The sequence below is a fragment of the Nothobranchius furzeri genome, chromosome 14, assembly GCF_043380555.1.
Source record: "Nothobranchius furzeri strain GRZ-AD chromosome 14, NfurGRZ-RIMD1, whole genome shotgun sequence".
NCBI classification, from domain to species: domain Eukaryota; kingdom Metazoa; phylum Chordata; class Actinopteri; order Cyprinodontiformes; family Nothobranchiidae; genus Nothobranchius; species Nothobranchius furzeri.
In genome coordinates, this window is record NC_091754.1 from 55,511,026 (window position 1) to 55,537,762 (window position 26,737).

Consider the following 26,737-nt stretch of genomic DNA (forward strand, 5'->3'; position numbering starts at 1 on the left):
CGTGCTGAAAAATGAAATCTTCATCTCCATAAAGCTTTTCAGCAGATGGAAGCATGAAGTGCTCCAAAATCTCCTGATAGCTAGCTGCAATGACCCTGCCCTTGATAAAACAGTGGACCAACACCAGCAGCTGGCATGGCGCCCCAGACCATCACTGACTGTGGGTACTTGACACGGGACTTCAGGCATTTTGGTATTTCCCTCTGCCCAGTCTTCCTCCAGACTCTGGCACCTTGATTTCCGAATGACATGCAAAATTTGCTTTCATCCAAAAAAAGTACTTTGGACCACTGAGCAACAGTCCAGTGCTGCTTCTCTGTAGCCCAGGTCAGGCGCTTCTGCCGCTGTTTCTGGTTCAAAAGTAGCTTGACCTGGGGAATGCAGCACCTGTAGCCCATTTACTGCACACGCCTGTACACGGTGGCTCTGGATGTTTCTACTCCAGACTCAGTCCACTGCTTCCGCAGGTCCCCCAAAGTCTGGAATCGGTCCTTCTCCACAATCTTCCTCAGGGTCCGGTCACCTCTTCTCGTTGTGCAGCGTTTTCTGCCACACTTTTTCCTTCCCACAGACTTCCCACTGAGGTGCCTTGATACAGCACTCTGGGAACAGCCTATTCGTTCAGAAATTTCTTTCTGTGTCTTCCCCTCTTGCTTGAGGGTGTCAATGATGGCCTTCTGGACAGCAGTCAGGTCGGCAGTCTTACCCATGATTGCGGTTTTGAGTAATGAACCAGGCTGGGAGTTTTTAAAAGCCTCAGGAATCATTTGCAGGTGTTTAGAGTTAATTAGTTTATTCAGATGATTAGGTTAATAGCTCGTTTAGAGAACCTTTTCGTCATATGCTAATTTTTTGAGATAGGAATTTTGGGTTTTCATGAGCTGTATGCCAAAATCATCAATATTAGAAACAGTAAAAGGCTTGAACTTCTTCAGTTGTGTGTAATGAATCTAATATATATGAAAGTCTAATGTTTATCAGTACATTACAGACAATAATGAACTTCATCACAATATGCAAATTTTTTGAGAAGGACCTGTACAGTTGGATGTCATCTGCATAAAGATGGTAGGAGATTCCTTTACAGGAGCTCAGGACGTGCTGATGAGGAAGCAGAGAAAGGAGGAAAAGTAGGGGCCCCAGCACAGAACCTTGTGGGACACCATGGGTGAGGGAGGTGGTGGTGTACCTACACTTGGAGACGGCCACAGAGAAGGAACACTCAGATATGAGGAGAACCACTACAGGGCAGATCCTGATAGGCCTACCCAGTATTTCAGCCTCTCTAGTTGCAGATGATGGTCAACAGTGTCAAAGGCTGCAGTCAGGTTCTGCAGGACCTGACCTGAACAGAACAGTCCGCTGCAACACTGAGTCAGAAGGTCATTTGAGACCTAAGAAGAGCTGTTTCAGTAGAATGAGCTCTACAAAAACCTGACTGGAAACTATCATAGAGGTTATGTTCAAGAGCAGCTGTGAGTTGTTTAGCCACAACCTTTTCTTATCTCTTGAAGATGAACAGAGGTTTAGAGAGGGGTCAAGAAGCTCAGAGTAGATCTGCTGCTGCTCCACATCGAGAGGAGCCAGTTGAAGTGGCTCGGGCCTCTAATTAGGATGCCTCCTGGACGCCTCACTGGTGAGGTTTTTCAGGTACGTCCAACCGGGAGGAGACCTAGAGGAAGACCCAGGACACGCTGGAGGGACTATTGGGCCATTCCCATCTGTACCAGGTCGGCCCGGGCCGGGTAGCCCCAGTCGGCCCCAGCCTGGCCCGGTTAATTCCACACATCCTTGTCTTAAGCCCATGTGGGCTGATTCTACCCACCAATCAGAGGCTTGCTCTATTGGAAGGTGTGAATTTGCTGTCAGCAGTGGGTGTGTTGGCCCTGGTCGGCCTGAAGCAGACCCCCTCGAGAAGAGGGCTGAGAATGAGCCTTGGTTGGCCCGGAAAAATACCAGGCCACCCAGATATGTAAACAACCTACGCTACCCGGCCCGGGCCGACCCGGTACAGATGGGAATGGCCCATTAGTCTCTCAGCTGGCCAGGGATCGCCTTGGGATTCCCCCGGAGGAGCTGGCCCAAGTGGCTGGGGAGAGGGAAGTCTGGGCCTGCCTGCTTAGGCTGCTGCCTCCGCAACCCGACCCCAGAAAAGCGGACGAAATTGGATGGATATTAGGTGAGGAATCTTGTAACTTTTGCCAGGAAAACATGATTACTGCCAGCTGTTTCCTGCCCAGAAAAACCCCCTGGCTGCCACAATTTTTGAGTGTTTTACTGTTTTTTGAAGAGTCATAGAACATTGTGCTCTTTGATGATGTAAACGCCAAAACTACCTGTAGACAAAAAGTAGACTCACTTCTTACATCAAGAAGAATCTGTGTGTTTCTAGCGGTAACCGTTCCTTCATAATCCGTTGTTGAATTGTGAGCAGCTCACTTTTTTCACAGCAGCGGCCCAAAACAATCTCCTAACACGTGTATTTTCTGCTTCCTGATCACGTGACGCGTGACATACACGGATGAAGATCAGCTTTAGAACTGCGATGTTTGTTCTCGCGGCTCATTCCGACGCTTGCCCCGTAAAAAAAATGGATGAAAATGAGTTAAATGACAAAGAATAATATTTCTTCATCGTGTGATAAAACACTGAAACAAAAGACTTTTGTTCTCCAGGCTACACGAGGAAGAAAAAAAATGTGTTAATTAAAGTTGTTTCACAAACTAATTTGCTCCTAAATGCCCTCCTTCTTCTATCCATTTCTACGGCGATGACTACTGCCTAGCAACAGGGCCATGATGCTATTTCAGACGTGTTTGTGACTCTTCACACCTGAGATTTGTGACACTCTTCATCGAACAGCAGCAGCGACGGGTTATGCCTCATTCTCACTAATTCACACGATACCCAGAGAAAATTAAAACCCTCTGATTGGACGTTCAGTCTGTTTCCATGAAAACTAATCAAGGCTTCAGCTCATTATGGAGTACAGAACAGAATTTGACACCAGACTGTCATCCCAGGAACTCACGCGTAAATGTCAATACTCAGAAAACTGACTAACAAATCTAGACTCGACTACTGCATCCTGATATGTAACCAGATGTATGTTTATTCTCCCTGTTTTCTGTTTAAACCCTGAACGTGATCAAGTGCTGCTGTCACAAGTCACCAAATTTGGTCCATTAATTCCACCTGTGTGCTGACTGGGAGTCACATGACCCTTGTTATGTAAACAGCTGCTGTGGAGTTCCTCTGTGGCTTCAGAGAAAATAAACTAAATGTAATTAAGTAAAATCTTTGGGAACTATAGCGAGAAAGCTGAAAGTTTGTTTTATTGAAAAAACATTCTGTTGCATTTTTTGTATTTCAAGAGCTGAAACTAAATGTTTTACTATATGAGTCAGTTTCCCACCGTGATGGGTTTATTTATCATTATTTTAGACTTTTAATTAGCTATAAAACCTAAGACAAGAAAAAAAAACACTTAGAAACACAAATGTAAATCTATCTAAGAAATAAAAAAAGACAAAGGCCAAAAAGTAGAAAAGTAGCAAAAACATAAATTGATCAGTCTGTTGACATGACCTTCTACTGCAAGAAAACCTAGATAAACAGGCAGGCAAGCAAATATTTTCAACATTTTGCAACTTATTTTAAAATACTGGTATTTCGGAGACTTTTCTTTGGTCAGAAATGCTAATATATTGAGAAACAAAAAATGTTCTTGTCACAATCTATACATACAAGGTTTAGTTTCCTTTTTATTTCACACTATTGTGTTGTAGTAAATTTTTCGTCTCCAGTGGCAACTTAGTTTAGTCTCCAACATTTCAGACACTGATGGGAATTCTGACTAATGGGCTCGACACACGGGAGGCGACATCGCCTCTCCTCCATTCATTTTCAATGAGACATGAGCGACAAAGCGATAATCGCGGGTCTCCCTCCTACTAAGCGAAACGTGAAAAACGTGCGTGTGAAATTTTGCGCTCGTGCACGTGTCGTGCACAGGCGATCCAGCAACGCAATCCCAGAAAGTTGAAATATTTTCAACTTTTCATCGCTGTCGCTCGGACAAGGACCAATCAACGGAGGTTTCATTCACTGACCAATGAGCGGACAGGATGCTCCGTACATCTCCGAGCAAACATGGGAGGAGAAGTTGATTATTAGTAAGTTTTATATAGTAAAATCAGAAGTAAGATTTCACATAACTCTAGCAGCACCTTGTGAAACATCATATCTACCGCTTTTTTAACTCTGAACCGCTTAAATAACCTTAATTCCCTCCAACCTGACAAAGCCAAACAAAACAACGGAAGTTTCGATTTCGCCATGAAACAGAACGCGTAGACAGCTTTGCCGCGGATCGCCTCCCATGTGTCAGGTAATAAAAGCGACAGCGACAAATTTTGCTGATTGCGGTCGTTTGTCGCCTCCCATGTGTCAAGCCCATTACAACTGCACTTGCTATGAATCTAGAATTTTATAACATCTGATTCCAGCATCACGACAGACACCCTGAAACTCACGCAAGAAAATGAAAATCCTTTTTCAATGTTTTGAGACAATTTGGAGACAACCTTGTACTTGTTTTGAAACTATCTGGAGACTCCCTTGTGAATGTTTTGAGATGATTGGGAGACTCATTTATGACTGTTTTGATATGATTTGAAGTCTCTGTTGTGAATGTTTCAGGACGACTTGGAGACTCATTTGTGAATTATTTGAGACAACTTGGAGACTGCCTTGTGAATATTTTATGACAATTTGGATAATCTATATTGAATTTTAAGAAATGGAAACTCCTTTAGGAAGTTTTTAAGACATGGATTATGCCTAATGAATGTTACATGATAAATTGAAGACTCCATTAATTTTTCACAATGATTTGGAGACACCCTTTCGAATGTTTAGAAATTACTTAGACTCCTTTGTGAATTTTTAGAGCACTTGGAGATTCCTTTGTGAATGTTTATGAATGATTTGGGAGAATCCTTTCTGAAATTTGTGATACAACATGGAGATCCCTCGTGAAAATTTCATGACTTGAAGACCCCGTAAAATTTTTATGATGATTTGGAGACTCCCTTTTGAATGTCTAGAAATTTTTTGGAGACTTCTTTGGGAATTTTTTGAGACAACTTAGAGATTCTCTGGTGAATGTTTCAAGACTACTTGGAGATTCCCAGAACAAGTTGTTCAAGATGATTTGAAGAATCTTTCATGAATGTTTAGAAATTAATTAGAGACTCAGTCATCAATGCTGTTCGCATTTTGTCTCCAACATGTCTTCCTAGCAAGATGCTGGCTTAATTGATCAGAAGATGATTATCACTAATTATTAGGTAAGCTTTTGGATAAAGGGTCAAAATACCTCATGCAGATGCAAATCCTACACCTGTAATCCCACCTAACGGCATAATGGCACTGACGGTATCATGATATGGGAATGTTTCAGATTACAAATGGGTAACAATGAATTATGCTAAATTCAGCTACCTGTAAGTTTTGCCCCTTTCGGCTAATGAAATGGATATTTTATTATTGTATATACATAAATCTGCTTCAAAAGCAAACATCAAAACTAGCAGCTCTGTTTGTTTGATGTCCTTTTCAGTGATGAGGACTATGTGAAGCTGAAAACGTGATATTTTAAATCAGGTTCATTTAAGGACAGAGTCACTAGGACAGAGTCAGGCAGCTTAATGCAAATAACTGGAACGACATCAATAACTGTCTGTGCTGTTCAGATATTTTTAGATCAGCCCAAACTCAAATGTTTGTTTTTCTATTTCTGAAATCCTCGTCCCTGGCAGAGAGCTGGCATTAGTCTGGCAAGGCTTTGACATTACTACAAATTCCTCTGGAAAATCAGATTATCCATTAAACCGTGGTGGAGTTGACCGAGGCGAACCGTCCAGCTGTCACTAATACGGCCGTTTTAGGATCAGCTTGAGGATGTTTTCAGGATCTTTGTCCTCCGACTGTGAAATGGACAACCTAATGTGTCCCATATGGTGGTTTATTTGATCCAAACCTGCCATCCGTCTCCATGTTGAGTCCTGTTTTGACCCAAAGCTGGAGCTGGTGAGTGCTAATCTGTAGTTCTGGTGGTTAACAAGATGATGAGATGGTGTTTAGATGTTTGCTTCAGCGTTGTACCATTCTGGAAGAGTTGTCTATTTTTTTATGTGTGCAGCTGATCAATTCTCACCACTTCCGGAAGCAGCTTGGTGGCCAGGTCGTGGATGGCCTTTCCCATGATGCACAGGGAGGACAGGACGAAAATGACACCCAGGATAACACAGGCTCTGGGCAGAAAGAGGAGGCAAAACAAAGGATAAGAAACAGATTTATTTATATTTAAATGAATTAGAGAAAGGTTTTTATTCACATAAAAGATTTTAAATAAAATATAAAGAATTGTGGTGTCAATGTTTACAAAAACAAATGGATTTTAAAATGTGAGTATGATTTAAAATTTAAAAATGTTGACGCAATTTTTGTTGTAACTCATGATTTTGCTAATACAGAACTTTTTTTCTTTTTTTGCTGGAAGTTTGTCAAAATGACCATAACTTTTTTTATTAAAACATTTTTGTTCATGTTTATGAAAGTTGACAAATCTGTGACGGCTAGAAGTGTCTTTCTTTTAAATCAGACCAAATACAAATTCAGGTCTCGGGGGGGTTAAAACCTTGTTATTTTTATTTTAACTAAACATGTTGGAATATTTATTTAATGATTTGTGAAAACAAAGAAAAAACAGTAGAACATACTGTAGCTTTTCCGAAACACATAAAAAATTTTGTAACCAAGAACTTTGAAGCCAGATTTTTTTTTTAATATATTACCAAACTTCCATTTGAATTATAAATTTTGTGGAAAAAGGAGAGAAAACAATTTGTAGAAAAGAAAATGGTCCTTTTTAGGAGAAAACTGGAATAACACAATTTATTTTACCAACAATTTTTATCATGACTTAATAGATCAAAACTGTTTTGTATGGTTAAAAAAACATATATTCATAATGTTTTATGTAAAATGTAATGCTTTGTAAAAAGGGTTACAGTTGTTTAAAAATGTACTCATGATTTATTTTTATTAAAAAAAAATTTTAATAAAATTCTTTTTTGTTCAAAAAATTTTGTTAAACAAATGTGAGTCAGATTGTAGGCCACATTTTTTTGCTTTTGTTTTAGAGTGACCCCGGTTGAGTCTGACACATCTATAGCACACTTGAAGGTGAGAATCGAGGAACTCGTCTATGAAAGGAAGCCTATGTGAGTATCGCTTTAGCAGCAGCAGATGTCCTTAAAGCACCGCTCACCAATTAGCCGAGTCTAGAGGGATGCAGACGCCAGCTGGAACATACGTCCCTGGTCATGCATGGTTACCAGTGTGCGTGTGTGTGTGTGTGTGTGTGTGAGAGAGAGAGAGAGAGAGAGAGAGAGAGAGAGAGAGAGAGAGAGAGAGAGAGAGAGAGAGAGAGAGAGAGAGTATCCTGCTGTGGACTTCCCAGAGGGATGTTGGGTGTTGCCTTGGTTACCTCATCCAGTCAGAGCCCAAGAGCCATTGTTGCTGGAGTGCAGCCTTCAGACTTCAGAACACGCACACACACACACACACACACACACACACACAAGAGCGGTGTATCCCCACCAGCCCATATCTGTTCTCATGAGTGAAGGCGCTCAAAAAAGCAGGAAGCTCATAATATTATTGAACGAATGGTGTGTTTGCTCCAGAAAAGCTCCGTTACTTATTAGGAAACAAGTCTATCATCTGTCCTTGCTTTGCACCGCAAGCACGTTACCTTGGCAACAACACAGCCCTTAAGCATCACCCAGATCTCCTTTATCAGACACAGACGCATCTAAAATGAAAGAGAATAGCTGAGTTTCCCCCCGGCTTTGCATTCGTCTGACCCTGAAAGCGTCTAGCTGTCAACTACACACACACACACACACACACACACACACACACACACACACGCTTACAGATAATTGGAGCTCTCCAAGTCTTGTATGCACCACCCTGAGTGTGTTGAGTGTGTGTGATGTGTTGGGAGAACGCTGACTGACGAGAGGCGCTCCAATTAGACGATGGGAATGAGAAAACAAACTCTGCAGTCAGTCCAGATGATCTGTGAGGAAGTTTTAACGTGAGGCTTTAATAAGCATCCATCAGATCAACAGCTGGCCTGATGTCAGTCAAATTACTGGTCAGATAAACTTTAGCTTTAAGGAGACGCCTATTAAATCCGCGCTACTCGGATCTGTTTCCCGCAGACAGCCGCTTAAGCCGTCTGCTTTTGTTTCGCCACCAGGATTCATCTTCAGCTGTTGAAGACGACTTTTTAAATGGTCTTCTATTTATGCGCACCAGTAGCTTTTTAACAAAACCTCATCAGTAAACATTTATGTGTTTTTATGAATGATGAACTAGTGTAATAACTATTAATTAATTAAACATGTTTTGCTTTCATTCTCATCTTCACATCAATAGACTTAGGCTTTATTTTTCTATAATAAAACAATCTTGAAGTTTATCGCGTAAAATGAAAGAAAATGGTGTAAGCTGACCAAAATATCTAAAGTATCTAAACTGTTATTTCCTTCCATCATCTCAGTGGTTCAAAGAATTAAAAACTGCTTTTAAGTATGCTTAAAATGAAAATCGTAACAAAATCTGTTTTGTTGCCTGAAGCATGGGCAGAAAGGCAAAATTCATGACATCAAAATGTTAAAGCTGCTACCAGTGGGTCATTAGTGTCACCATGGTAACCACACACCTGTGCTTCCTTTTTACTTCCTGAAATCAAACCTAATTACAAGCAGACCAAACATTTTGCCTAAAACAAATGACTCAAGTAACACTAAACAGTTTCCAGCTTCTCCGTCCTACTGGTTGAAAGCTGAATTACAACTATCGTGAAAAACCCTGCTATAGCTAGCACTAACAACGAGCTAACGCTAACAAGAGCCGACTGATATTAAATAAACCACAAGTTAAAAACATCCACACTGTTGGACAAAAAAAATGTAAGGACAGCCCGTTCAGCACGTTAGGCTTCCGATTCCGATCCGATGTCGAGTCCCGATCCGATAGTTTGCCTTTTCTATTGAAATTTATAAAGCTGAAATTTATTTTAAGCAAGTAACTCAAGTTAACTTTCTAAGACTGATTTCATTCATAAGTATTACCCTCATTGTTGTAAATCCCATGAAATCGACTTCCTGTCTTGAGATCGGATGTAGAGTTATATTTCAGATAGCTTTTTTCTGTGGTGAATTGCTACTTTGAAGTAGGGACGCACCGATACCGATACTGGTATCAATATCTGTATCGGCACCGATACCAATACAGGTATCGGTACCGATACAGATATCGACACCAGTATCGGTATCGGTTAAAGTTAACAGATACCAGTAACTGATACCAATGCAGTTGCTTGAAAGTTACTTCACTGTAACTTGTCATTTCTGTTCACCTAATATTTTACTTTTTATCTACCTCAGTCTTTTCCTGTTGAAAACAGAGAAGAAAATAAAAGCTGTATTCCAATTCATTGCATTTTGTGTGTGGTAGAAGTATTGGTATCGGTAATCGGTATCGGCGAGTACTCAGATCCAAGTATCGTATCGTATCGGTTTGGAAAACAGTGGTATTGTTGCATCCCTACTTTGAAGATGGGCTCCAAAGTACTAAAAAGGACTGATCGCGTTCGGTTACAAAGAGCACGAGGTGGGCCGCAGCCAATAACAGCAGCTCTCGTTTCGTTACTCTTTTTTTTTTTTTTTGCTTTTTCTTCTGTGCATGTTTTAATGCCCTTAAGGTGGGCGCAGCTAACGCTAGCTCTCTGACTGCAGCTCACTTCTCCACGGAGAACATCGGTTCTGCCTCCAGAATTATGGAGAAATGAAGATTCAGCAGAGCGGAACGTAAGCTCCAGAAGAGGAAATGGAGTTCATTTTTTACCGATTCTGGAACTTTCTGGGAGGGCTCTGGGAAATGAATTGATTGTTTACTGCAGGGATCAGCTGTGGGTGCTGCTTATGGTTACTTGCTCTCCACAGAAACCCGGTTCTGTCTCCAGAATTCAGCTCTGGAGAGGGAACAGAGCTAAAAACCATATCTACCCTTCTTGATTATGGGAAATGTCCGCTCGCTCCCTAATAAAATGGGCAAACTCTCAGCGCTGACGCGGCTGCTTGATGTTTTGTTACGGAGACGTGGATGAACAAACTCGTAGCAGACTCTGGGGTTCGCCGCTTTATTCGTCATCCATTTGGTTGTCTTTTTTTGGAAAACCTGACTACAGGGTGAGATTATCACACAGGAAAAGGAGCACTCTACAGGACTGTTTTCCCCGGAAGTAGCATATGCTAACGTGCTCATAGTCTATTTAGGGGAAATTTGCAAGACTTGTCAATTATAATTGCTGATCTCGGATGACTGAAAAAAAAATTTTTATAAACTGCCAGATCCAATCTCGGGATCGGGACATCCCTAAAAAAAATCATTACTCCAATATTAGTCCAATAACAACAAAGTCAGGTCATCATCAGTCCATGATTTCATAACCCTTTTCAGCTCCCTCAAACAAGTGTAGGCGGTGCCGTTGTTCACTTCGGTTTTTAGCTCTTTGCTTCAACTCCGAAGGCATTACTTAAGAATTTTTTGCAGAGTTTTTGAGAATTTCAGACTGCAAAAATTAGTGCGACATCATCCAAATGAGACATCAAAAACCTAAACTTCGTTGTACAAAAACCATAAAAAAACATAAATTCAGTCGTGTAAAGTCCACCTTTGTGTGACCTGTTTAAGCTTTAGCTGATGCTTCTGCTGTGACGAGTGCCTGAGCCCAAAAAAGAGGCGGGGCTTTATCCCTGCTTTGACCAAAATCCCAATGGCGATCAAATCACACTCTTTCACATAAGATTAGCACGTCATTGGATTTTTCTTCTGGAAGTAGACCAGAAATAAACAGAAACATGGATTTTATGTGTAATTATACATCAGTTTTTTTAAACTATAAGAAAAATGTTTGCGATAATGGTAAGATAGCCTCTAAATTAGTCTGTTCTCCCAATATTTGGAACAAAAGCAAGAAATGAAACAAAATGTTAAGTTATTAAGCAAATGACCAAGTAAATAAAATGTATCTTTTATAAATGCTAGCATTCTGTATCTTTGTGTTTGACGTGTTCTGAATCTTTATTTTTAGTTTGCCTCCTCTCCAGAGGACATAATCTCATCTGTCCAATCTACAGCAATTACTTGATGCTCCTGCGGGACAAGTCTCTACCACACACTCGGCGGGCTTTTGTCCCTTCACTCGTGGACTCACATGTATTCTCTGTGTGCAGAGTGGACGGCCGCTGCGTTGCTGTAGCGCCACAGCACGATGACAGACGACAGCACGTCCAGCGTGGCGTCAAACTGCAGAGGGAACACGAAACGCAGTTTAACATTCACCTCGCCACTCCGTGCTGTTCCTAGCTGTATGTGGGACTTGTACAAGACTTACCGCGAATCCGAACGCCGAGGCGCTGTGGCGCATGATGGAGACAGCTAGGAGACACAGAGCAGAGTCGGGCATAAACAGGACTTAAGTGAGCGAGTGAGAATACAGATAGAATGGTGCGAAGAGATAAAAACTGGTGCGGTGCATGAGAGGAGTCCACCTCATGTGGTTATTTTTAGAAACCTCACAGGAGGCTTGAAGCCTCTTTCAGTCCTGCATACAGAGCCAGCATCTCCAGCTCCTTCTATCCCCCTTTTTTCATTTAGCCGGAAGGTCCCGGTCCTCAGTGGGCGGGATCTTGTTGTGACACCTAAAATCTGCAGACTCAGCAGGAATAACACCACTGGTTTAATTTAGTCTCAGAATCCATCCTGAACAAATGCAAACAGATGAACCAGACCTGATAAATGACATGGATGATGTATTGAATATTGTGACACATCAAGGATGCAAACTGTCAAATCCAGCACGCTCCTGCGCTGAATGTTGCTTCCCGTAGGTGTTGCAGTGAGCCAGGTGATGACAGAACAAGTGGGTTTACATTGTTATCACGATATTTATGTCGGGACCATGGGTCTGCTGCCGTTTGTGAATGTTAAAGACACATTTTGATGCCAAGAAAGCGCTTATTTTCAACAGGCGGCAAAAGTCATTTTAGGTTTTGAATGAAAACGCGTTTGGAACTACAAATGGAGAGCGACAATGGAGAGGAGAATAAAAATGGCTGTGAGTTTAGCAAGCTTCTAATCCTTCTTCCAGGACGACAGAAGGAGCAGTAAACGTGGAGAAAGCCACTATAAATCTGGCATGTGGTAAGTAGCAGCTACGCTGGGGGAGACGAGATTCTGTGGTGACATCATATATGCGGCGTCTGCATTTGTAGTCCTTTTAATTACTAATTGTTACAAGCTAATGAATTTCAAACTACACTACGACGTTTGTTCGTGCGAGCCTCTTCACCGTGGCTGCCGACCGGAGATCTGTTGATCCCGTCTGTGTAGGGAGACGGGCCAAACCCACGCCCAGTCAGGAAACAGCTACGGAGAGCAGTGAAGCCAAAATAGCGGTGGTTTTATCCTCTGAGTACGGTATGCAAATACATCATGAATTTAGCTTAACATGATGGATTTTTTTCTCTGAACAAAAATAATTACTGATAATATTGTGGATGGTAGGGTATGAGCCACCTCTAGATGAAATTCATGTTAGCATTGTTGAAATGGAAAAATCGTGATAAAATCGTGATTTTTGCCAAACATAAATTGTGATATGATTGCCAATCCAATCCAATTTTATTTATAAAGCGCATTCACAAGGCATTACAACCAAACAAGGCGCTGTACACTAAAATTGGCGCCAGTGCTCGGCAGCCTTGCCTCTGTCAGTGCGCCCCAGGGCAGCTGTGGCTACATTGTAGCTCATCCCCACCAGTGTGTGAATGTGTGTGTGAATGGGTGAATGACTGATTGTGTTGTAAAGCGCCTTGGGGGGTTCCAGGACTCTAGAAGGCGCTATATCAAATACAGGCCATTTACCATTTACCATTTACACTAAAATTGTTAGTTAATTAAACAGGCGTTATACAATCATGTCGAACACAGATAAAAGATAAAAAGGAAATACAACAAAATTCCCAAAACTAACAGCTAAAAATCAAGACACAGGGAGAATAAAAAATTAGAAAAACATTTTAAAAAAGAACCTCAATAGTACGGAAGTTGATATTGTGAATTCCATTTTTAAACAATGAAGTTGTAAGTGATGGTCATAATTATGTGGTATATGCTAGGTTGAAGTAGTGAGTTTTCAGGCGTGATTTAAAAATGCTAGCTGTTGGTGCTTGCCTCACTAGCAGTGGTAATGCGTTCCACAGCTTTGGTGCACAGAGAGAGAAAGCCCTTTCTCCACGGCTTTTTAAACGTGCATTGGGAACAGCTAGGAGGAGCTTATCTTTGGACCTGAGAGCACGCGGCGGGTTGTAGTAATGGACAAGTTCACACAGATATGGAGGAGGTTCAAGGATTTGTAAGTCAGAAGCATAATTTTGAAATTTATCCTGAACTGCACGGGCAACCAGTGGAGAGATTTCAGAATTGGAGAAATGTGTTATCTTCTGTCAGCTCCAGTCAGCAACCTAGCTGCTGAATTCTGGACCAGCTGAAGTCTAGAAAGAGCTGCTTTACTGATGCCGTATAAGCAGGAGTTAGAGTAATCCAGCCTTGAGGTGATTTTTCTAGACCCAGAGTCAAACAGATCACTCAAAGGATGCAGGCCTGAATTTGGAAACAGCTTTGTGTTTCCTCTAGCTAAGGTGACCATTTTCAATTGGGTTTACTCTAAAAGTTGCTTGTTTTTTTTTTTTTAGGTTTTTACTTCCTAGTGATTCAATACAAGATGTCTCTGTGGAGAAAACCATGAAGTCAGGAAAACAAGGGACGGCTGCGGGAACCTTAAACCAACCTGGGTGGAGTTGCTGGTTTTATAAGGATGAAAAAACATCATCAGCATACGTGAAAACTGACAATGAAAGCACATAAAGAATTGAGGGTACACTCACCTGTAGGTAAAGTAAAGCAAATGACTAGTCCAATGTTAAAGCTGCAATAGCAATTCAGTAAACAAACAAACACAGTCACAGAACTCTCGCCCTTCCCATTGCCTAGCTTCCCTAAGAACCCGCATTGCCAGAAGAAACAAGATAGCGCTAAACACCCATCGCTCTTTTCTAAGTCAAAACGTCTTTTGTTGCCCGTGACTTCAAACGGAGCTTTTTCTCTTTAGGACTCGTAGTTTGTCCAAAAGTTGAAGTGGTAGCAGCCAGCTGTTTCTCCTTTTCTGATGCTATTGAGCGGAGAACCTCTCACACCAGTGGTGTTGTGTTGCTAAACACGCGAGTGTGCAATGAGTGGAGTAGCCAGGTAAATGCGGAAGTGCGGTGGTTCAGCGAGACCAATCGTCGTTGTTGGTCCGAGCCATGATTTTGGGTTTAAGACAAATGCAAGAAAACCACTTCAATAATTTGTTTTTCTCCACATTAAATTTATATTAGGGATGTGTATTAAGACATATTACGACACATTCAGCCAGACAATATTAGCGATTTTTTTTTAGAAATTACTGTAGGACAATTCAGATACGTAACATGTTTAACATGAGGTATCTGAACCATAATAGAGGGATTTACATTTCAATGGTGGAAACAAGACCAACCGCACACTGCTGCCAACTAGCGGTCGGCGTTTGAATTGCACCAAAGGAAAAGAAAAAACACAAATGTTTGCATGTAAATTCTTCCAAAAATTCAATACACAGCTTTTGAATATCGGTATAATATTGCAGGAAAAAATATCGCAACATAATGCCATATCGATATTTTCTAACATCCCTAATATATAGCTATACTATGTTAGACTGTTGATAAGAGGCACGAAGATGCAGAATCGCCATTGTAGCTTTAAGACGTTTACATAGTGACGCATCGCTTTTCTCTGTCAATAGAAATCTTTTTTACGGATTTGACGTATTCATGAGTTATACACCCTTTTTAGTTTTAATGTATCTTGATGAGAACAAAGCACCTCTCTCTTCCTCATTAGGAGGAGAAAGAATGAATTCGGTGGAAATGAGTCAGCTGCAGATCGTCATCGCTGAACCCTGATGGCTAATTGGCTCCCTGAGGATGCCGATGGGAGGGGCTCACACAAATCTATGCTCACATGAACAGTCATGGTCTCTCTCGTCTCATCTGACAAGCGAGAGAAGACAGGACGTTCCGATGGTTGTCTGTTTGATCATGTGTTTGGAGTATTGTTCATTTAGATAAAACACTGAGGCTAATGTGCTAATCAGCGTGTGCACCAGCCCCAGATCTCACTCTTGGACCAGAATTGAGTCCTGGGCTCTCAGTTATCAAACATTCATAGAAACTGTCCTATTTCCTTTCTATGAAAGAAATTTGGAATGTGTGCATGAATAGTCAAAATCCTGAGATAGGAAACGCGCGGTGGCCTCTCACACGCATGTTCCTCCGCGATCGTCTGATGATAAATCCCACCTGTGCTTACCCAGGTGCTTGCGTCCGTTCTCAGTCATTTACATACAGAAACACCCTCAATTAATCATATTTGGTCACGCTACGTCCTCAGCATGTGAGGGAATTCCCTGGGATTTCCACCCAGAAAACCCCAAAACTTTATTGACAGCGAGATCGAGACACTGGCTACCAAAGCGCAAAAGAACCAAACAAGTTGCAGAGGTTAAAAACGCGGTTGGGACAGAGGAGATGTTCCCATCAGGAATAAATAAGACATTGATTATGAGAAATCCAGGGTAGGAATTACACAGAGGCTTCCGGGGAAGCCCGGTCAGACGGAGGGGCTTGTCCCCCCAAAATGCCTTGAGAAGGCCGTGGGACTGAGCTTTGAAGGAGATCTGAATTGTATCAAATAAATAAATATTACATGCTTATAAATGACTGCTTTATAAAGGTAGTGGGCTAAATCTACCTACATTTTCCTTTTCAAACACCTTCTTTAGTTTTCTTTTTTTTAATTTGACTATTTTTCTGTCCTGTCTGTCTTTTTTTCCAGCAGCTCCGCTCAATCCAACAGAAAAACTGCTGCCTGGCTTCCTATATTTTTACCTCTCGAGTTACTTTTGAACTAAGCAGATCAAAGGGATCTACCGACCGCAAAAACACCAGGGTGTGCGCCGGCCGCCTACTTAGCAGTAGTCAGGTGATGCGCTTCGCTGCTGTGGAGCTGAGCACCTCAGGCACAAATAAAAGACAGAAAGCACCAGAGAATATGAGCCGACATAAACAATCGTGTGTTAATTATATATATTTTTTGGTGTTCTGACACTCTAGAATGTTACTGTGGCCGTGTGCAGGACGCAGGTGCCTGGAACACATCTACGATCAGCGCTCTACGTCCTCTCTGCTCAAAAGAATCCCCGAAGAGTCGTCGTCGTCTTCCTCCGCTTATCCGGGTCCGGGTCGCGGGGGCAGCATCCCAACTAGGGAGCTCTAGACCGTCCTCTCCCCGGCCACCTCCAGCAGCTCCTCCTGCAGGACCCCAAGGCGTTCCCGGACCAGATTGGAGATGTAACCTCTCCAACGTGTCCTGGGTCGACCCGGGGGCCTCCTGCAGGCAGGACATGCCCGAAACACCTCCCCAGGGAGGCGTCCAGGAGGTATCCTGACCAGATGCCCAAGCCACCTCAACTGGCTTCTTTCGATCCGGAGGAGCAGCGGTTCTACTCCGAGTCCCTCCCGAATGTCCGAGCTCCTCACCCTATCTCTAAGGCTGAGCCCGGCCACCCTACGGAGGAAACTCATTTCGGCCGCTTGTATCCGCGATCTCGTTCTTTCGGTCATTACCCAAAGCTCATGACCATAGGTGAGGATTGGGACGTAGATCGACCGGTAAATCGAGAGCCTGGCTTAGCTCCTTCTTCACCACGACAGATCGGCTCAGCGTCCGCATCACTGCAGACGCCGAACCGATCCACCTGCCGATCTCCCGATCCCTCCCACCCTCACTCGTGAACAAGACCCCGAGATACTTAAACTCCTCCACTTGAGGTAGGACCTCCCCGGAGAGTCCACGTAGAAAATGTGATATAAGTAGAACTAGCATCTTTTGGGTTCACCTTGGGTGTGTGCGTTGAGGGCTTCCAGGAGAGCCCTGCACCCTTTCAGGTGAGCTGGGCTCGCCTTAGCTCTCCCGTAATTTGAATCCTGGATAAGCGTCACTCAACAAAGGGTCCCGAATCACAGCGCAGCTCCAGAAGGATCTCCTTCGGGGAGATCGGTGCGCTCATGGAGGACGCGTTCCCTCCAGAGTGCACGCTATGCCAAATCCTCCAACGCAGATCAGCCATGATGCAATGTCAGATTCCCGTCAGTCACATGTGTCTTTTATTGGTTTTAGCACCAATTATGCGAAAAAGCTGTTTTTCCACCAACATAATTATTTATTGGGTAAAATATTTTATGGAAGAGGAACGTGTGTGTGGTTCCCGCGTTCTACTACTGGATGCTGTTCGTACGAATGCTCAGAGCTGTTCTCATATAATAAAATGACATAAACACTTGTTTTTGTTTTTGTGACACTTGAATCATAAATAATAAATAAATGAAAAAAAGAAACGTATTGTTCAAACTGTATTAAACACTGAATCTTTCTCTCCTTGATTTCCTAAAAAAATACATTTTTGTCTCTTTTCTATCAAACTGATGGACGACTTCACCAACTGATCCCGAGAAAAACTATAAAATCCAGCTCTGTGTTTTATTTAGATACTCCTAAATAACTGAGATTAATTACCTTTGTGTTTGTTTGCTGATTTTTAGGGGTTGCCATAATACAAAGCAGCGTGTGCGACCGCGCGCGCGCGCATGTGTGTGTGTGTGTGTGTGTGTGTGTGTGTGTGTGTGCGTGCGTGTGTGTGTAACGACTCAGTAATCACTTCCTCCTCGTCCACGTCTCATTTCTGCAGCTGATCTGGGAGCAGCGTCATGTTTCATTAATGAGCGGCAGCAGTGAGTCTAATGAAAAGCCTGCATACAGGAGGAGAGAGTGTTGTGTGTGCTCACATGGAAATGTTGTTTATCAGAAGAAACTTAAATCTGCTTCCTGTTACTGCAGCACTCGGTTGGAGGGAGCTACATTTCTGTTATCTTTTCTCAGAAACAGCGTCACGGCGTTCGCAGCAAACCACGCTGGTGTCAGGCACGAGTCTGCATTTAAAGCAGCAGTAGAAGAAGAACCAGGGTCTGTGTGACACAGATTTATGGCACTAAATTATAAATGTAAGCAGCAAAATTCATGTTCTTTCATCTCAGGACACGTGGGTCAAAGATCTAAAAATATCTGGAGCTTTAACGAAGCGAAGACGATCAAACATGAATTAGATCTTCATTCCAGTTTAGACATTAAAAAATTGAACTAACGACGTATCATTGACGTTTCCTCTTATTGGGTAGTTCAGATCTTTCTGTGGAGGATTATGAGCAATCATTATCTTCTGTTGTAGAACAGCCTCAGTTTGAAAACACAGTCATGATCAGACAGACAAGCTAATCGCTAGTCACAGCTATGACACACTGATCCAGTTTCACCTCCAAACTGCCTAATTTACTAAACAAATCACACAACATTTATTTAATATTTAACTTTGCAAGCATGCTCTTATTTTGTTGCGCCTTCCAAATGATGCTTACTTCCTCCCCTTCTGAGCACAAGTAAAGACGGCAGAACGAGGGCAAAACAAACTGGCATGGCTGGATCCGTCCAAAAATATATTTACGTTCTATTTCTAAGCATTGATGTTCCTGCAAAAACACATTTTTATGTACCCTGACTTCATGTTAGGACATGCGCAGCAGCTCTTCTCTACTTTTATAGTCCCTCTTTTCTTTATTTAACTAGTAGGTGTCTAAACTCATTTGTTTGATTCTGATCCTAAAAAGGTCTGATGTTGACTTTTTAAATGGTCGTCTGCATTCGCTCTACTGTGACTAAAGTTAATTTAGTCTAATAATTTATTCCATTCAGGTTTAAATTTCCACTAAACATCACAATTTTGCCACCTGCTAATGGGAATGGGTGTCTGCAGCCTCTTTAAAACGTGAACTGTTTTATTTTAGGTTTTACGTGATCTAAAATTTCTACGGAAAAAGTTAAAACCCTTAATTATAAGATAAGAACGATATTTGGTCAAATATCCAACTATGGCCTGTAAGAATGGAAGGATTGGTAAGGAGACAGATCGTACACCGTTGTTCCCTGAAGGGTGATGCTTTCTGAGTGTGTCAAGGGTGTGTCTTCATGCTCTTATTTTGATAAAACTTAAGTCATCAGCTTAAGAGGAAAAATAAATTGAGTGTTTAATAAAAAAACTACTTTAAAACAATTCCAATATCAACATTTTCTTAACAGTTTATGCAAATATTTCATTTAAAATGCCATAAATGTCACTCCTCACAGTTCCTCTGGTAGAGTTTACTGACTGTTAACCAGTGTGGAGATGGCTAGCTTGGCAGCTAATTTCCATTAAGTTTAGTGAGTCATAAAATCAAACCGTTTAAGCAAAAGAGGATTCTCACAGAAGCTATTTGAGTTTGTATTTCTTCATGTTGTCTTTGGATGACAAATGTTTGGTCAAGATGTTGGGTGGATCAGCAGGGTGCGACACTAATTACCAAACCTGTCCTTCCACTAAAAGCGTGAGCGGTTTGGTTTCGTTTGAAAACCTTTACTCACTGAAAGCAGCGATAGCCAGGATGATGGTGACCACGATGGACGCCCAGGACACCCACAGGGCCTTCTTTCTGTAACTCTGGGCTTCGTGGGGCTTCAGGCGCATGCTGCTCTCCAGCAGACCTGCAGACAACAACACAGGGTAGAAATAACCCACAAGGTTTCATTTGGGATGGGATCTAACTTTAATAAGCTCATTTATGATTATTAGAGTTAAATACTGACTAGTTTCCAGTTGCTAGCCAGTTTTAGATAACATCACTTTGCTCTATGAAATGACGTAAACTGGGCTTTTAATGATGATTAATAATGAACTTGTATTATTGGCTTTGAATGTCATAAAATCACTATTTAGCATCAGAAGTCCCTTTTTGAGGGTAAATATTGTCCTCTGAGAATTTGTTTACTCCCTGTTTCCTGCATCAAAAATGGACAAAAAAAAATTCCAATAACGGAGTACCTAGAAAAGATTCCTGTGGTCATTTTGCAGCACTTTTAACCCCTGTAATGACACTAATTGCAACGTTTCACAAGACATTTAGGAAGGTTCCTTCCAGATACTGCACAAAATGTCATCACTTTTGCGATAATCTAAACTAAAAACAAAATTCATGTTTAAGATGTCTAAAGAACCACAATCGAAAGAAAGGTTAAAGCTGCAGCCAGTGGCTCATTAGGGTTACCATGGAAACTGCTATGTCTCTCACTCCCATTCAGCAAACATGAGAGGCAAAAAAGGACAGAACGCAGGGTCACCCCTCCTTTCCACCAGACATGTGTAACATATTAGAGGCCATGGACGTAATTATTTTGGGGGGGGACACATGCCCCCTCACTTTTTCCAAAGTCAAGTTTTGTCCCCTTCACTTTTTACCATCCAAAAACAAAATTATGCTATATTAAATAGCATGGACATAATTTTTGGGGGGGACAGGGGGGGACATGTCCCCCCCCCCCCCACACACACACACACACACACTTTTTCCAAAGTCAAGTTTTGACCCCTGCACTTTTTACCATCCAAAAACAATATTACACTATATTAAATTGACACTGGTTGAGCTCTAGGACCAAGCGGAAAAGCCTGTTTCCCATTAGAGCATACTGTAAAGATACCCACACACACACACACACACACACACACACACACACCCCTGTGTCCCCACCACTTCTAAAGTGAAAATTACGTCCATGTTAAATAGACACTGAAGTTCACACAATAACAAGCAAGGAGAAAGATGGCTGAATGCATACAAAAAGGTTTGTGGCTTGTTCTCTGTTCTGTTTACCTGGGCTACTGAGGTCTCACAGGAAATGTCGTATGTTTTTTACAAGTTAAGCAAGTGGAAATCTGCACGTGACTTTTATTTTGAAAGTTTCCGTTGTTTTACTCTGCTTTGTGTTTGACTTCCTACCTGGCCTGATCTGAACCAAGTTCTGGAAGCGTACAGCGTACAAAATGAACATGAATGCTTCTGGGACAATGGAACTGAAGCGGTCCACCATAACGGCGGCTAACTGTGCGAAGTACGTTTTGCGACCCTTGCGTCCAGTGGAAAGGAGTGGCTAAAAGTAAATTTCAGCCGCACAGCTGCTAGCAGACAAAACTTTAGGTTGCAATGTGTATAGGGCTGCAACAAACGATTATTTGGATAATCGATTAATCGGATGGGGTCTCGACACGATTAATCGATTAATCGGATTACATGGGGAAATTTTTAAAAACTGCTAGGGAAACGTTATTTCTCTCCTTCCTTCACTTTATTTAACACAACATTATTAGAAAACAGTTCAATAGCAGAAAAACAACATGCCATCACCTAAATTGTCTTACAAGGTGTATAGACAGAGACCCTAAGCTACATCTATCTGTGACCTAAAATGCTTGGTCCAAGTTAAACAGCTTAAGGGCAATTCTCATCTGTTTTGTTTGATCTCATCTGTTGACATTTATTTTAAATGTAATTAAACATAGGCTGTGAATTAATCAAAATTGATCACTATTTCCAAAAATGACTGAAAAAATACCAAATAAAACAAAAGTAAATGAATGCCATCCTCCTTGCGATGATGCCCTGGGCAACTGCCATAAAGTCACATCAAGAAATGATGATCATTCCAATGATCCCAAATAGACTCACATTAGGCCACATGAAAGCAACTGAACCAAAAAATATATTAACCAGTATATAACTGCACTCTCACACAACACGCCTGCAGCAACAGTTAGGACTCCTCCCTCCCTTTGAAAAGCGTTTTTGCTTCTGAGGACATTGTGGTTGTAAAACCACATGCTAGTAGTCTGGCCCCGGTGTGATCAACCAGTTTCTGCGGGAATGTGACGGCGGAACCAGGGCCAGATTAACACTTTGTTGTACCCTGGGCAACAATATTCAAGGGCTCCATCATCACGACCCGAGGATCACCATAATGTGGTCACATACAGAATATTTTACTGTAATATGCAGTAAATATACTCAATACTTGAATGCCTGACAACAGGTAACCCGCCCAGAGTAACCTTTGACCCACCTCGTGTGGACTGACCAATGAGGAGAGGGTCTTAACTTGAGGCCCTCTCTTCACTGGTCAGTCTGCATGAGACTGACTCTCAACTGACGTTCAGTCATAGGTAGGGCTGCAACAACGAATCGATAAATTCGATGAAAATCGATTACTAAAAGCGTTGGCAACGAATTGCGTCATCGATTCGTTGTGTCGCACAACTCTTCCAAAAGCGCCCCCCCTTCCTGCTCGCCGTTGCGCGCAGACCAGAGCAAGTCAGATCAGCGCGAGGGAGAGCCGCAGATCAACGCGAGGGAGAGCCGGCAGATCAGCGCGAGGGAGAGCCTGCAGACTTGCGCTGCTGCGAACCGGTTCCGCATTGTTGCACAGCGATCCAGGCAGCTGCTTCCAGCGCACGGTCCATTCTCAAAGTGGCGCAACCAAAAAACTATAATTAGCACACGATCGTTCATGTCCGCACATGTTCTCTATTTTCTGTCTTATTTGTGCCTGAAGCTCGCTACTGCGGAGCTCATCACCTGTGCTGCGGTGATGTCACCTCACGCAGCATCGAAAACGCGCTCTGCGCTTTTCGGTCAGGAGATCCCTTTGATCTGCTCAAAAGTAACTGATGAGGTGAAAAGGTAAGAATCCAGGCAACAGATTTTCTGGAGAATTAAGAGGAGATGCAGGAAGATGAGAGACAGACAGGACAGGAAAATAGTTAAATAAAAACAAGAAAACAAAACAAAGTGTTGAAAAGTAAAATGTAGGTAGATTTATCTCCACGACACGTTTTTACCAGTAAAAAACAATAAGTTATACACATGTAATATTTATACATCTGATACAATTCAGATCACCTTCAAAACTCAGTCACACACCCAGGGCCGTTTCAAGACATTTTGGGGGCCAAGGCAAAATGCCCACCCCCCACCCCCCCAATAACTGGGCTCCCCAGAAGCCTCTGTGTAATTCATGCCCTCTCCAGTAGTGTTAGTTATATGGTGTTTATAAAAAGCCCCTCAGACATTACTGACATGTTCTAATATTATCAGATGAAAAACTAAATTATCAGACATGCTGTCTCATCTGCTGCTGCTTTTCTAAACTTGCTAAAAGTAACAAAATCATTTGAAAGCCACTATTTGTGGATTCTCTGAAAGTTTCCATGGAGTGTGACAACTTATTTTATCATTGATCCTATCGTCTAATCTCACAGCTGAAACAAGCATCCTTAATAATCTGTGCACAGGAAGCGTACCGATGCTGTAGTAAAACAAAAGGTATAATAATTTCTTATTAATAAAACCTTGTTGCAGCACTAAAGCAGAAAAATGAGATTTTGCATTAAATATGCAAAATATTTAGATATGAATTGTTTTAGAGCCCTTTAATTGGCAGAATCTGATATTAATTTAGTTCTTACAAAAAATGGGTCCCAACGTGGTTTGTGTGGCGTTGCCATAGTGTGACCGGGTGGACAGTTTGTTTAATGTAGGGTGATCATATTTCCATTTCCAAACAAGAGGACAGGGGATCTGTGCCTATGACGTCACACTATGGCAACGCTATGGCTCTCCCTCGCGTTGATCTGCAGCTCTCCCTCGCGTTGATCTGCGGCTCTCCCTCGCGCTGATCTGACTTGCTCTGGTCTGCGCTCAATGGCGGGCGGGAAGGGGGGGGCACTTTTGGAAGAGTTGTGCGACACAACGAATCGATGACGCAATTCGTTGCCAACGCTTTTAGTAATCGATTTTCATCGAATTTATCGATTCGTTGTTGCAGCCCTAAATGTGTACATTTTAATTTTTTTAGTGTCGTAGATGTGACTAGTTAGAAAGACGCTTTACATCCAATTTAGAAGAAAATACAACATTTGGTAATGGTCTGTAAATGAATAGCTCCTTCATAGGGTTCTACAGCCCCCCAAGGTGCTTTACAACACACTCAGTCATGCACATGCTGGTGGGGATGAGCTACGTTGTAGCCAAAGCTGCCCTGGGGAGCAATGAAGGACGTGAGGCTGCCGAACACTGGTGCCACCAGTCCCTCCAATAATCACTAGCAGGTATGGTGGGTAAAGTGCCTTGCCCAAGGACACAACAGCAGTATTCTGGCAGGGAGCTATAAAAATGTATGGGAGTAAAATTTTGTAAAATATTTAAAATCATTAGTGGATCCAAAGGAGTTCAGGTTTTCTCACCTGATTCTCTTCTTGCTCCTGTTTTCAGACTAAATCTGACATTTTAAGGCCCTCAGATCTACTAACTCTACCCGCCTAGGATAACAGAACAGTTTAATAAATAAATAACTCCCACTGATGTCTAGGAGAAAATTTAACACTTTATTTTTATTCTTTAGTAATTTCCCTTCAAACGTATTACTGCAACACACAATTTCTGATTAACCCAAATATTTTTTTAATTTTGGGTTCAAGTACTTATAGCGGGGTTTTAGTTAAGTGAGTTAATAAAGGTACAAATGCGCCCACCTCTGTCCTCTATGCTCTCTGTTATCTTCATCTCGTGGTCCATGTTGAGACCTTCTCCCTGACTTTCCGTGTTCTCCTGCTGCTCTGCTCCTTGTTGTTGTTGCGGAGGGGAACCCACCCGCTCACGCTGTCCGTTCATTACCCTAGAGTCCGCACCGACGGCCGGGTCCGGGATGGCGCCGGTTTCCGGCGGCGTGGAGTCCGTCATCTTCTCGGAGGAACTCCAACAATGTCTCACCTGGACGAGAGGAGCAGCCGTTCAGACGGACGGAGACCCGCAGACACCCTGCGGAGGAGGAGGAGGAGGGAGACTCCTTCTGAAAGCCCGGCCGAGACAAACGACCCGCTGTGAGCGAGGCGACACCGGATATTAAGAAATGCAAATTTCAAAATAAAACTCAAAAGACAGAAAGTGGTTAGTGCTCAGTTTTTGAACGTCTATTCTCGAATTTATTTGAAATGTTATTCTGTTATAAATAAATAATATATTTAGTATTAATAATCATAACAGGGAAAAGTTGTATTTAGAACTCCTAAATTTCAACCAAGAAAAAAAATCTCATTTGGATGTTCAACAACTTGTATGTTCAGTTCAGTTGATTACTTATTATGTCAACAAAATTCCAGTTTTTTAGCTGTTAGCTGTAAGCATTTGATTTCTAATCTAACTTTAAACAAATTCCCTGGCAGCTGTTAAACCTACTTTCATTTAGCTATTATGTCTTAACTTTTATTTAGCCAAGCCATTAGTTACCATTTTATGTTGCTGATGTAAAAATTTCCATTTCCAATACACAATAATCTTCTAAAATGTCACACATAGAGTAGACGGAACTAAGACGTCAGCCATAACTGCTAATGCTAAAATGCTAACATTCTAGGCATCACTATAAGCATCTGTTAATACTGGCCATTTTTCAGTGGTTCAGTGATTTAAAGTGTTATTTATAAATATTAGACTCAATTATGTGCAACCATCTTGAAATCCAACACCATGGACACGCTGGGGGCTGGCCATGGAGCACCTTGGATTTCCCCCGGAGGTGTTGTCCTAATCAGCGGCTGGGGAGAGGTGAGTCTGGACTTCCGGGGGCTGCTGCCCCTGTGACCCAACTCCGGACAAGCTGAAAAGAAATGGCTGGATCTTGAAACAGAAAAATATTTTTGCATGAGTGGCGCAAAATAAAACATCCATTTTTTTAGTTGTTTGGATCTTTCAATTAAACTAGTAAAATCTTTCCAAGAAAAAATAAACTGCAGTCACTGTGAACAAAAAAAGTTTTACTTTGAAAGTAACAACAGGAAATGGCAACTCTCCACACTGACAAACCTGGCTGAAGATGTTGCGCTCTGTCTGTAGATGTTGCGCTCTGTCTGTAGAAGCAAATTAAAAGGAAAAAAAACACAAAGGAAATAGTCCTACAGACTGGCAGGAGGGCCAAAGTGACAAATCTGCTCTTTAATTACTCATCCCCATTACAACCTACTGCTCACTCTGAACTAAACCAATTTTTGCTGATGCTAATGAGCTACTGCCGCGCCCTCACACCTGTCTCAGGGGAGGTCCTATGATCTGACCGTCAGGGGGCCTGAGCCTCCAGGGGTGGGTCTCAGTTGGTCCAGAAACATTTTCAATGAGCAGTTTAGAGATTTGTTTGTTTCCCTCCACACCCTCTGACATCCCAGCCTGCTTTAGGTGGAGGGACAGAAACACGGGTGACATTTTATATAAGTCTATCTATAGATCAGTAGTTTTACTGCACCGGGATTAGAAAAGATAAAGTCGGTTTTACACCAAATCATCATGATCCAGAGGTTCTAGGCCAACGCTCTGCAACAGAAGAGCGTGTTCACTAAGAAACCGTGTTTTACTTATTATTTTTGTAAATGACCAGCCACCGAGTTTAACATGCAGGCTGAAAATATCCTTCTACACCC

The 26,737-nt window shown here is 42.1% G+C and overlaps 1 protein-coding gene across 1 annotated transcript in view; it reads right to left on the reverse strand.

The window, feature by feature from the left end:
* Positions 1–26,106, reverse strand: part of LOC107381042 (transmembrane protein 163a) — a 37,424-nt gene extending 11,318 nt beyond the window's left edge. The window contains exons 1-5 of the mRNA XM_015952525.3: positions 24,800–26,106; positions 19,804–19,923; positions 11,540–11,583; positions 11,360–11,451; positions 6,221–6,317 (exon numbers count right to left, since the gene is read on the reverse strand). Of these exons, the coding sequence (XP_015808011.3) occupies positions 6,221–6,317; positions 11,360–11,451; positions 11,540–11,583; positions 19,804–19,923; positions 24,800–25,007 (561 nt within the window). The 5' untranslated portion in view covers positions 25,008–26,106. The remainder of the gene's footprint in view (positions 1–6,220; positions 6,318–11,359; positions 11,452–11,539; positions 11,584–19,803; positions 19,924–24,799) is intronic.
* Positions 26,107–26,737: the final 631 nt, after the last annotated feature.